The following is a 13,652-nucleotide window of genomic DNA, read 5'->3' on the forward strand; positions in this document are numbered from 1 at the left end:
ATCATTAGAACCATCGGACACCTTAAGATGCGTTTGGGAAACCGGGCCCAGATATCCAGTTACCTCCTCTTCTTCCTCCTTTTTCAGTGTGACAGTTATCTCTCCTTCCTTCACTCCAAAAACTGCAGCCTCCCTTTCTCTTCCTCCTCTTCTTTTACTGTAACATCCTCCTCCTCTTTCACCCTGAACGCGTCTTCCTCTTCTTTCACTGAAACATCTTTCTCTTCTTCTTTCATGGTAACAGTTTCACCCTCTACTTGTTTTGGTATTGTAACAGCCTCCTCTTCCCCTCCTCTTTCACGAGAGCATCTTTCTCCGTCCAGCAGACCTCCTCTTCTTTATCAGGAGGAGAGCAGCTTAGTGAACTCATAGCTAGCTGGGCTAATGCTAACTTAACCAGCCCGCAAGCTGACTAATAACAACACCGTAAATATGAAATTAAATCAGATAACTAACTATACGACAGAAGTGGGTTTAAAACACAGTGGCTAATATACACGAAAGCGTCTAAAGAGCTTTATTGGTTCGTCTCTGTTGTCTAGCAAGCTACCGAGGTGTCTGACTAATTGTTGCTGCTGTTGAAAGAAGCGTTCCGTCCACTAGATTATACGTCACACCAGCAGCATCGCCTTAAATTCCCAGACCGCCATCTGCTGACTGGAGTGGGTAACGCAGTTGAATAAAATGTATCTATTTTATTTTCAGACAAGTTGAAGGGTAGGAAGCATTTTTTTTTTACACACAAATGAAACAAGACAGTGTGGTTAAAGACTTAGTAACTTAGTTGTAGTCACGATCTGGTTACCTATAAGAACAAACAGTTATGTTTTTGCGTTATTACATATTTATTAATTTATTTCCGGATATCTTCTAAACTACCAACAATGCACAATTCTGCAATGTCAAATTGATATACTCTGTGCTACCGAGTTCATATGGCCAGAATCCATCTCATATCTTCTCCCACTGCGTAAAGTGTGGTCGTGCAATAACTCAATTCGCCCTTGCACTCCTTTTAACGCCATTTTAACGCAAAACGTAGGACACTCCGTTTGTTACAGATTCTAGTTATGGAAACAGAAAACTGTATTGAGATCAAACGTTTCATCGATGAGAAAATGTGCAGAATGTTGGAGAAAATCCATTTCACTCTATCATCTCCCACTCATCTTTCACTGGGCTTCCTCTCATCGCCATATTTGGTAGTGAGTAAAAAGTACATCCTGCTCCTCTCCTCTCTACCTAACGTCCCTTCACAGTCCCTTCAGTTTCCCCTAACGTCCCCTCACAGTCCCTTCAGTTTCCCCTAACGTCCCCTCACAGTCCCTTCAGTTTCCCCTAACGTCCCCTCACAGTCCCTTCAGTTTCCCCTAACGTCCCCTCACAGTCCCTTCAGTTTCCCCTAAACAGTCCCTTCAGTTTCACAGTCCCCTCAGTTTCCCCTAACGTCCCCTCACAGTCCCTTCAGTTTCCCCTAAATCCCGTTAGATTGGCTGCTCAGCCTACCTAAATTATCCCTCACCCATTTCAGCCCTGAAAATTCCCAACCAATCAGAGCGCTTCGAAATGCGCATCTGGACACTACACCCGCCCACTCAGGTCAGAGTGTTGTCGTTGTCCGAAGGGAGAATACGCCTGTTTCTGAGGACTTTTTATTGACGACAGTAACACAAATGTCTGAGTGTCGTGAGTGCATCGAAATATAAACATTTCACTGTTGTATTCGGCACATGTGACAAAATAAACATAATACAATTTGATTTGATAGTTCAGACATACAGTACCAGTCAAAAGTTGGACACACTCACTATTCATTCAACAAATCTTTATTTTTTTTAAACAAGCTCCTTATAAGCACCAAAAACGCTGTTTTGACAACTGGCAATACATCTATTGGGGGGAAATCAGGTTGAAACTGCTGTTGAAACTAACAACTAAAATACCACATGGAAATGGGAGATATCTTTTGGAATTTTATAATCTTTTATCTCACTGGTTAGATAATCTGCAGAAGACAGTCAGCTACATTTCGGAGTGATGCATTTAAATGTAGAGGTCCCCAGAACGAAGAGAAATTTAACACTTATTTGTCATCACTCATATCGAAATCACTTTGAAATCAATTGCGCGAGAGGGAGGAGATGAGGTTGCACATCCTGATTAAAGGAACAGCTCTAAAACCACATGGAATCTGGGTTTAATGTGTACATCACTGGTTAGAGGACAACTTGTGGTAAACAGCTAGCTACATTTTGAAGAGTTTCACTTTGATTCAAGTGGATCACCAACGAGATAAGTGTAACGCAACACTTTTTGTTAATCACATAAATAGTATTCTTTAATTTCAGGATGAGGCTAATATCCATATCATGATGAAATCAATAGAACACGGGGCAAACATTTAGGGTTCTACATTGTGACATCATTCAAATACTCCTACTACAATGTTAAAACATTCTACATTGTGACATTTTATTGATATCATGGAACAACTCCTTCATGTATTTTCTGATGTCTAATCAGAGATCTTTTACCAGAGTATCTCTTCCCACATTGATCACAGGTATACGATTTCTCTCCTGTGTGTGTTCTCTGGTGTGCAGTAAGCTGGCTAGATGAAACAAAACTCTTCCCACATTGATCACAGCTATAACATTTCTCTCCTGTGTGTGTTCTCTGGTGTACAGTCAGCTGGCTCGATGAAACAAAACTCTTCCCACATTGATCACAGCTATAAGGTTTCTCTCCCGTGTGAATTCTTTGGTGCGTTTTCAGGCTGCTTGGAACATTAAAACTCTTCCCACAGTCAGTGCAGCTATAAGGTTTCTCTCCAGTGTGAATTCTCTGGTGTCTTTTCAGGCTGCTTAGATCAGTAAATCTCTTTCCACATTGATCACAGCTATAAGGTTTCTCTCCTGTATGGATTCTCTGATGTCTTTTGAGGTCTGCTGAAGAGGTGAATCTCTTCCCACAGTCAGAACAGCGGTGAGGTTTCTTCCCTGTGTGTTTCCGCTTCTGTTTCTTGAGATGTTCTGATGTGGAAAAACTCTCCTCTGCCTCTTCAGCTTCATGATGTTGTTGAGGCTCCCCAGAGGATCCACGATCGTCATCTCGCTCTCCTGTGTGAACAACAAAAACAAAGTCAGACAGAATAAAACAAATTCACCTTAGTAGTAAAGTGGATGATTGTAGGCTAGAAATACGTTTTTTAAGTTGCTGAAATCCTAAGCAGTGTGCCAGACGACTTTGATCACCAATATAGGCCCCCATTCTGTGTTTGCTAAAATTTCGCCACGAGAGCGATGCACACACAATTGTTTCAGAAACTCTTCCCTGCTAATGAGGAAACCACTAGTTATGGATGTAGTATATCTGGTAATGAGGAAACCACTAGTTATGGATGTAGTATATCTGGTAATGAGGAAACCACTAGTTATGGATGTAGTATATCTGGTAATGAGGAAACCACTAGTTATGGATGTAGTATATCTGCTAATGAGGAAACCACTAGTTATGGATGTAGTATATCTGGTAATAAGGAAACCACTAGTTATGGATGTAGTATATCTGCCTGGAGCAAAAATGGTGAGCGAAGATTTTAGTTTTTCACAATGTATTCTGAATATTACAGCGCAAGATCAGGATGCTACTGAAGGAAACCCACATTAAGTTCTGTGTCTATTCACTAATTCACCACCGTGGGGGAAAACTCAGGAGAGTTCTGATAGGCTGACAGCAAAAATAGCCTCCATTTCCAGGTTGAATATGAGTGCATTTCACACTACTTTTGGATTAAAATTGTAAGGTTTCTTTGAATGTCCTGGTTAATATAATTGTTTGTGTCGTTATCGCAATTCAACTGCTTTATACTTAAAAACACCAGTAAAATGCTCTTTGGTTAGCTTTGCTACCAGTCTGTCAAGGAGCATTAGCATGCTTTATACTTAAAAACACCAGTAAAATGCTCTTTGGTTAGCTTTGCTACCAGTCTGTCAAGGAGCATTAGCATGTTTTATACTTAAAAACACCAGTAAAATGCTCTTTGGTTTCGCTTTGCTACCAGTCTGTCAAGGAGCATTAGCATTCAAGCTAACAAATGTTGTATCTCAACATCATTCTCTGTGGTTAATCTACATTGTAAACTGGGTGGTTCGAGCCCTGAATGCTGATTGGCTGACAGCCGTGGTATATCAGACTGCTCTAATTACATTGGTAACCAACATTTATAATAAACTCAGCAAAAAAAAAGAAACGTCCCCTTTTCAGGACCCTGTCTTTCAAAGATAATTCGTTTTTAAAGATTTTTAAAGATAAAAATCCAAATAACTTCAGAGATCTTCATTGTAAAGGGTTTAAACACAGTTTCCCATGCTTGTCCAATGAACCGTAAACAATTAATGAACATGCACCTGTGGAACGGTCGTTAAGACAGTTACAGACGGTAGACAATTAAGGTCACAGTTATGAAAACTTAGGACACTAAAGTGGCCCTTCTACTGACTATGAAAAACACTAAAATAAAGATGCCCAGGGTCCCTGCTCATCTGTGTGAACATGCCTTATGCATGCTGCAAGGAGGCATGAGGACTGCAGATGTGGCCAGGGCAATAAATCGCAATGTCCGTACTGTGAGACGCCTAAGACAGCGCTACAAGGAGACAGGACAGACAGCTGATCGTCCTCGCAGTGGCAGACCACGTGACAACACCTGCACAGGATCAGTACATCCGAACATCACACCTGCAGGACAGGTACAAGATGGCAACAACAACTGCCCGAGTTACACCAGGAACGCACAATCCCTACATCAGTGCTCAGACTGTCCGCAATAGGCTGAGAGAGGCTGGACTGAGGGCTTGTACGCCTGTTGTAAGGCAGGTCCTCACCAGACATCACCGGGAACAACGTCGCCTATGGGAAGAAACCCACAGTCGCTGGACCAGACAGGAAAAAGTGCTCTTTGCTGACGAGTCACGGTTTTGTCTCACCAGGGGTGATGGTCAGATTTGCGTTTATCATCGAAGGAATGGGCGTTACACTGAGGCCTGTACTCTAGTACGGGATCGATTTGGAGGTGGAGGGTCCGTCATGGTCTGGGGCGGTGTGTCACAGCATCATCGGACTGAGCTTGTTGTCATTGCAGACAATATCAACGCTGTGCGTTACCGGGAAGACATCCTCCTCCCTCATGTGGTACCCTTCCTGCAGGCTCATCCTGTCATGACCCTCCAGCATGACAATGCCACCAACCATACTGCTCGTACTGTGCGTGATTTCCTGCAAGACAGGAATGTCAGTGTCCTGCCATGGCAAGCGAAGAGCCCAGTTCTCAATCCCATTGAGCACGTCTGGGACCTGTTGGATCGGAGGGTGAGGGCTAGGGCCATTCCCCCACAGAAATGTCCGGGAACTTGCAGGTGACTTGGTGGAAGAGTGCGGTAACATCTCACAGCAATAACTGGCAGATCTGGTGCAGTCCATGAGGAGGAGATGCACTGCAGTACTTAATGCAGCTGGTGGCCACACCAGATACTGACTGTTACTTTTGATTGTGACCCCCCCTTTGTTCAGGGACACATTATTACATTTCTGTTAGTCAAATGTCTGTGGAACTTGTTCAGTTTCTCTCAGTTGTTGTTATGTTCATACAAATATTTACACATGTTAAGTTTGCTGAAAATAAACGCAGTTGACAGTGAGAGGACGTTTCTTTTTAGTTTAGTCCTTGTATCTTAACATCAGTCTGTGGTTAATCTATATTCTATCTAAATGAAAATTCTACCAATTTTAAAGTAACTTTTATTGCCATTGCCAATTGTGTAAAAATAACCTACATAAAGCCAACAAATAAAAACATTGCAGCCTGCAGTTAGAAAATATCCTGATAAAAATAAATCTCCTATAAATCACATTGGCTACACATACGATGTTTCCAGTTCCTAGCAGACAGGCTATCAACTATGTATTAACTTGGTCTGGCCCAGAAAAACTAGGTTGTCCCTTTAAAAAAAAATATACCAATCTGCAGTTTAAACAATAAGAAAGCTGTCATTCCACCACTGTTTTGGTAATAAGATGGATGGGGCTGGAGAAATGTAACTACTCTCAAATTCATAGATAGACCTATGGATGCAAGGACTGACCATCCATGATATCAACATTATAGTTTTAACCATGTTGAGGCTATACAGTGTTGATTTACATTGTTTCTAAACATTGGATTAAAAAAGCTTATTTTGGGTTCTGATGGGGTACAACAGTTGAACTAAGCTCATGAGGCATGCGTTATATTATTCAAGAATCAATGGCTATAAATAAAGAATATAAAAGTCAAAATATGGATGTTGTAATTACAGATTGGACTTGGAAAGTATTCAGACCCCTTCACTGTTTACACATTTTGTTACATTACATCCTTATTCTAAAATGGATTCAATTAAATAGTTTCCTCATTAATCTACACACAATACACTATAATGATAACATTTTTTTTTTAAATGTGCACATTTATAAAAAATAAAAAACATGAATAACTTATTTACATAAGTATTTAGACCCAAAATTGAGATCAGGTGCATCCTGTTTCCTGACTCTCAGACCATGAGAAACAAGATTCTCTGGTCTGTTGAAACCTAGATTAAACTCTTTGGCCTGAATGACAAGCATCATGTCTGGCACCAACCTGGCACCATCCCTATGGTGGCAGGGACTGGAGGACTTGTCAGGCTTGAGGGAACTAGTCAGCATTGAGGGTAAGATGAACAGAGCAAGTACAGAGAGATTCTTGATGAAAATCTGCTCCAGAGCGCTCAGAACCTCAGACTGGGGTGAAGGTTCACCTTGCAACAGGACAAAGACTCTAAGCACACAGCCAAGACAACGCAGGAGTGGCTTCAGGACAAAGACTCTAAGCACACAGCCAAGACAACGCAGGAGTGGCTTCAGGACAAAGACTCTAAGCACACAGCCAAGACAACGCAGGAGTGGCTTCAGGACAAAGACTCTAAGCACACAGCCAAGACAACGCAGGAGTAGCTTCAGGACAACGACTCTGAATACTTTTTTCTATGCAGAGAACAATGGGAGACAGTCCCCAAAGTGTGCCAAGCTTGTAGTGTCATACCCAAGAAGCCTGAAGGCTGTAATTGCTGCCAAAAAAGTACTGAGGAAAGGGTCTGAATACTTAATTAAATGTGATTTCAGTTGTTGTTGTTTTTTTGCAAAATTGTCTAAAAATCTGTTTTTCTTTTGTCATTGTGTATATATATATGTAAACCGTTTTAAAATAAGGCTGTAACATAACATAACGAGGGGAAAAAAAGTCGCTCTGGATAAGAGCGTCTGCTAAATGACTTAAATGTAAATGTAAAAGCCAATGGGTCGGAATCATTTAAACGTCCAAATATGGATGAGGTAATTGTAGATTTACTCATTTATAGCCACACATCAGTTCAAAAACTGCAGAGTTTGTACCTCTGTATTTAAGACAGTACTTACTAGTGTTAATCAGGGACCGGTTTCCCAAAACCATTTTATGGCTAAGTTCATCGTTACCATTGGATGCCTTAAGATGTGTTTGGGAAACCGGGCCCAGATATCCCGTAACCTCATCTTCTTCCTCCGCCTTTCTGGATGTGACAGCCATCTCCTCCTCCTCCTCTTTCACTCCAAAAACTGCATCCTCCTCTTTCTCCTCTTCTTTTACTGTAACATCCTCCTCTTTCACTCTGAACGTGCCTTCTTCTTTCACTGAAACGTCTTTCTCTTCTTCTTTAACCGGAACAGACTCAACCTCTACCTGTTTTTTAACGGTGACAGCCTCCTCTTCTTTCTCCTCTTTAACGACAACGTTCAGCCACAGACCCTCTTCATCCGTCCAGCAGACCTCCTCTTCTTTAACAGGAGGAGAGTAGCTCAGTGAACTCATGGTCGGAGATGTTAGCTAGCTATGCTAATGAATGAGCAGCAATCTAAATTGCCATGAGCCGACCAATAACATCGTAAATATTAAAGTAAATGGGATAACTAACTAGACGACAGAAGTGGGTATAAAACACAGTGGCTAATATACACTAAAGCGTCTAAAGAGCTTTATTGGTTCGTCTATTTTGTCTATCAAGCTACCGAGGTGTCTGACTAACTGTTGCTGCTGATGAAAGAAGAGTTCCGTCCACTACATTATACGTCACACCAGCAGCATCGGCTTAAATTCCCAGACCGCCATCTGCTGACTGGAGTGGGTAACGCAGATGTGTAAAATGCAGAGTTTATATTCAGACAAAAAGTTAATCGGTAGGAAGCATGCGTTTTTACCCACCAATGTAACAACACAGTGTGGTTAAAGACTTAGTAACGTAGAAGCAGTCACAATCTGGTTACCTATATGTGCAAACTGTTGTTTTCTCAAGAGCGGTTTGTGGCACAGTCGAGGGTTCGAGACCTTCGTCCTGTTGTTTCATTACACTACATATTTATTAACTTCCGATATCTTCTAAACTACCTACAAGGCACAACGTCATATTGATCTACTATATATAAACAGTAAATTTGAATTAGTCTGTGCTACCAAGTTTGTATGCGTTTTACGTTTTACATGCTGACAAGACCTGAGGCGTTTGTCACGAGCATGTTAATTTTGTCCATCCAGACTCGATCAGCAGTTTGAAATATCAAAATGAACCAACTATATTAATTGTGGGACTGGTCGAAAAACATTAAACACTCATGGCAATTTAGATAGCTTGCTGTTGCTAGCTCAATTGTCATGGGATATAAACATGGAGCTGTTATTTTACCGGAAATTCACAATGTCCTCTACTCTGACAATTAATCCACAGATAAAACGGTAAACCGAATTTGTTTCTAGTTATCCTACTTCAGGCTTCTTCTTCTGAGTCAAATACTAAATGTTCAGTGAGTGTTTGGTGGTTATATAATTCACTTTCCTACTAACTTTCCAAAAGTTGACGTGCCAAAATCTTACCAAACCATTCATTATTCTACTAACAATGCTCACCAATGTAGCTGACCGATGTAGAGAGACAAGTGCAGAATGTTTTTGTGATGGGGGTAATACAGTTGAAACATTTATAAGTAATTAAGGAATACTTATAAAGTATTTAATGAAGGAATACCTAGGATAGGATAAGTATTCCCTCCCCCCCCCCTTTAAGATTTAGATGCACTATCGTAAAGTGACTGTTCCACTGGATGTCATAAGGTGAATGCACCAATTTGTAAGTCGCTCTGGACATTTTAATACATTTTAGAATAAGTCTGTAACGAAACACAAAGTGGAAAAAGTCAAGGGGTCTGAATACTTTCAGAAGGCACTGTCCAAAGAAAAGTATTGTGATGTCATTATGGGGTATTGTGATGTCATTATGGGGTATTGTGATGTCATTATGGGATATTGTAGCACATAATTAGAACGTATTCTCTAACGGTGCATCTCTGAGCTAAGGTTAACTCAATCATTTAATGCTAAGACATCAATATTAGCTCCTTGTTCCTCAGCCTTAATAATAGTTGCATAATGGTAAACCTAGACACTTGCATCTTATAGTATTCTGAGTGGTGACGATAGGCTCACAACCTTGGCTCTACCCACTGGATTCTATTACGGGCCCTATAGCGTTCACATGGTAATGGAGTCAGATTGATGATGGTAGTTAATTATTATTCAACATCATTATTACACTGCAAAATGGAGACCCCTCATCCTCAGTCGATGGGGATTTCCACCAACCTACATAATGGTTGGATCATTTCCACCAACCTACATAATGGTTGGATCATTTCCACCAACCTACATAATGGTTGGATCATTTCCACCAACCTACATAATGGTTGGATCATTTCTACCAACCTACATAATGGTTGGATCATTTCTACCAACCTACATAATGGTTGGATCATTTCTACCAACCTACATAATGGTTGGATCATTTCCACCAACCTACATAATGGTTGGATCATTTCCACCAACCTACATAATGGTTGGATCATTTCCAACCTACATAATGGTTGGATCATTTCTACCAACCTACATAATGGTTGGATCATTTCCTCCAACCTACATAATGGTTGGATCATTTCCACCAACCTACATAATGGTTGGATCATTTCTACCAACCTACATAATGGTTGGATCATTTCCACCAACCTACATAATGGTTGGATCATTTCCACCAACCTACATAATGGTTGGATCATTTCCACCAACCTACATAATGGTTGGATCATTTCCACCAACCTACATAATGGTTGGATCATTTCCAAACTAAATGGTGACTCATCCAGTCGATGGGGATTTGTACACTGCTCAAAATTACGACTATATATCCTAGAAACCTGGTTAAAGTATCATTATGACCTCATGGATGAATTCTAGAATATACTACATATCCTAGAAACCTGGTTAAATTATCACTATGACATCATGGATGAATTCTAGAATATACTACACTGCTCAAAGAAATAAAGGGAACACTAAAATAACACATCCTAGATCTGAATGAATGAAATATTCTTATTAAATACATTTTTCTTTACATAGTTGAATGTGCTGACAACAAAATCACACTAAAATTATCAATGGAAATCAAATTTATCAACCCATGGAGGTCTGTATTTGGAGTGACACTCAAAGTTAAAGTGGAAAACCACACTACAGGCTGATCCAACTTTGATGTAATGTCCTTAAAACAAGTAAAAATGAGGCTCAGTAGTGTGTGTGGCCTCCACGTGCCTGTATGACCTCCCTACAACGCCTGGGCATGCTCCTGATGAGGTGGCGGATGGTCTCCTGAGGGATCTCCTCCCAGACCTGGACTAAAGCATCCGCCAACTCCTGGACAGTCTGTGGTGCAACGTGGTGTTGGTGGATGGAGCGAGACATGATGTCCCAGATGTGCTCAATTAGATTCAGGTCTGGGGAACGGGCGGGCCAGTCCATAGCATCAATGCCTTCCTCTTGCAGGAACTGCTGACACTCCAGCCACATGAGGTCGAGCATTGTCTTGCATTAGGAGGAACCCAGCAGAGGGCGCCAATGGCGAATTTGCCAATCTTGGTGTTCTCTGGTAAATGCCAAACATCCTGCACGGTGTTGGGCTGTAAGCACAAACCCCACCTGTGGACGTCGGGCCCTCATACCTCCCTCATAGAGTCTGTTTCTAACCGTTTGAGCAGACACATGCACATTTGTGGCCATTTTGCAGGGCTCTGGCAGTGCTCCTCTTGCTCTTCCTTGCACAAAGGCGGAGGTAGCGGTCCTGCTGCTGGGTTGTTGCCCTCTTCCACGTCTCCTGATGTACTGGCCTGTCTCCTGGTAGCGCCTCCATGCTCTGGACACTACGCTGACAGACACAGCAAACCTTGCCACAGCTCGCATTGATGTGCCATCCTGGATGAGCTGCACTACCTGAGCCACCTGTGTGGGTTGTAGACTCCGCCTCTTGCTACCACTAGAGTGAAAGCACCGCCAGCATTCAAAAGTGACCAAAACATCAGCCAGGAAGCATAGGAACCGAGAAGTGGTCTGTGGCCACCACCTGCAGAACCACTCCTTTATTGGGGGTGTCTTGCTAAATGCCTATAATTTCCACCTGTTGTCTATTCCATTTGCACAACAGCATGTGAAATGTATTGTCAATCAGTGTTGCTTCCTAAGTGGACAGTTTGATTTCACAGAAGTGTGATTGACTTGGGAGTTACATTGTGTTGTTTAAGTGTTCCCTTTATTTTTTTGAGCAGTGTATATTACACTACAATTTCTAAATTTTCAACAAAAAATGTACTGGATTGGTTGAAAAGTGATAACATTTACACAGTATGCACTATTTTGACATAGTGTAAGATATACTGAATTGATACTATTTTTCATTTAAAAAAAAAAACATCTCATTTTTTCAATTGAACCTTTCTTGAACAAGTCAGTTAAGAACAAATTATTATCTACAAAGACTGCCAACAACAACCTGGACGACGCTGGGTCCATTGTGCGCCGCCCTATGGGACTCACTATCACAGCCTGTTGTGATACAGCCGAGATTCGAACCAGGGTTTCTGTAGTGATGCCTCAAGCACATATTTTTTTTGTTGGTTTTGCAAGTGTTGATTGGTCGGTCATTGGGTTCATTTGTTTTGCAAGTGTTGATTGGTCGGTCATTGGGTTCATTTGTTTTGCAAGTGTTGATTGGTCGGTCATTGGGTTCTTTTGTTTTGCAAGTGTTGATTGGTCGGTCATTGGGTTCATTTGTTTTGCAAGTGTTGATTGGTCGGTCATTGGGTTCATTTGTTTTGCAAGTGTTGATTGGTCGGTCATTGGGTTCATTTGTTTCTACAATAAGTTCAAATCAAAGCAAGCTTTATTTATATAACATTTCACATTTCAGAAATTTTGCTTCACATGAAAAAAAAACACAAATAAAATGAATATTTACAACACAACATATGAGGATAAAAAAACAAAAGAATAACCAAAAAAATGAAAGACTAATGATCATTCTAAGGAAAAGCTATTGATTAAAATAGTAAGAATAGGATGTAATATCCAACCAGAAATATAAGTTAGTTTTACGACGTTGTTAGTAAACAATATAATTGTACCAAAAAAATTGTCAAATAATTCTGATGTAAATATTTTGAAATATCAAACCGAACCCCTTTTAATATGTATGACAATAATGTATTTTAAACTTTCACTTAAAAAATTAAAAATAATAAGACATCGGGCATCAAATCAATAACCAATATGTAGAAACAATTTGTGATATTGAAAGGTTAAATCAATAACCAATATGTAGAAAGTTTGTGAAAAGTTAAACATAAAATGTACTATCTACACAAACATGTTCCACAGTAGTAATCATATCATCATTTTAGACCCAAGCCACCCCCAAGCCTTTGAATTACTCCCCTCTGGGCGCAGGTATAGGGCCTCAGCAGGAAAAACAGAACGAGACAATCATTTATGCCAGGTGTGATATCCCTCCTAAATAGCTCGGACGAATGTTCCCATTGACCCTGTAAGGCCAGCAGGCTAGTCTTTTCTTCTTCTTAAAAAAAAAAGAGTTGTATTTCTTACTATTATTATTTTTATAGGTATGTAACTGTTATGAAAGTTGTATTGTGTGTGTTGGTGTGTGTGTGTGTGTGTAGTGTGTGTGTGTGTGGTGTGTGTGTGATGGTGTGTGTGTAGTGTAGTGTGTGTGAGTGTGTGTGAGTGTGTGTGTGTGTGTGTGTGTGTGTGTGTGATGGTGTGTGTGTGATGGTGTGTGTGTGTGTGTCAATCTTGTTTTGTATTTAAACGCCACTTTAAAATGTGTAAATTTCTCCATGGGGACAATAAAGTCAGTAAGTATATTACTTACGCTGTTGTTTTGACAACATCTATTAGGGGGGAAATCAGGTTGTTTGTGCTGTTGAAACTAACACAACTAAAAAAAACACACAGAAATGGGAGATATATTTTACCTCACTGGTTAGAGGACAACCTGCAGAAAACAGCTAGCTACATTTTGAAGTGCTGTATTCTCATTCAAATGGGGCGCCAAGTGTAACAACTCTTTTTTCTTGTTAATCAAATAAATAGTACTCATTTACTTCCCCTGATGAGGCCTGGATTCATCCCGAGGCTAATATCTATA

At 40.6% G+C, this 13,652-nt stretch overlaps 1 protein-coding gene across 1 annotated transcript; it reads right to left on the reverse strand.

Moving 5' to 3' along the window:
- Window positions 1–764: 764 nt before the first annotated feature.
- Window positions 765–7,709, reverse strand: LOC124026089 (zinc finger protein 91-like). The gene is made up of 3 exons (XM_046339262.1): window positions 7,498–7,709; window positions 2,973–3,119; window positions 765–805 (listed from the first exon to the last, which is right to left on the reverse strand). Exons 1-3 carry the CDS (start codon window positions 7,643–7,645, stop codon window positions 765–767), a joined length of 336 nt encoding a protein of 111 aa, XP_046195218.1. The 5' UTR covers window positions 7,646–7,709.
- Window positions 7,710–13,652: the final 5,943 nt, after the last annotated feature.

This window comes from Oncorhynchus gorbuscha, unplaced genomic scaffold (genome assembly GCF_021184085.1).
Source record: "Oncorhynchus gorbuscha isolate QuinsamMale2020 ecotype Even-year unplaced genomic scaffold, OgorEven_v1.0 Un_scaffold_2577, whole genome shotgun sequence".
NCBI lineage: Eukaryota > Metazoa > Chordata > Actinopteri > Salmoniformes > Salmonidae > Oncorhynchus > Oncorhynchus gorbuscha.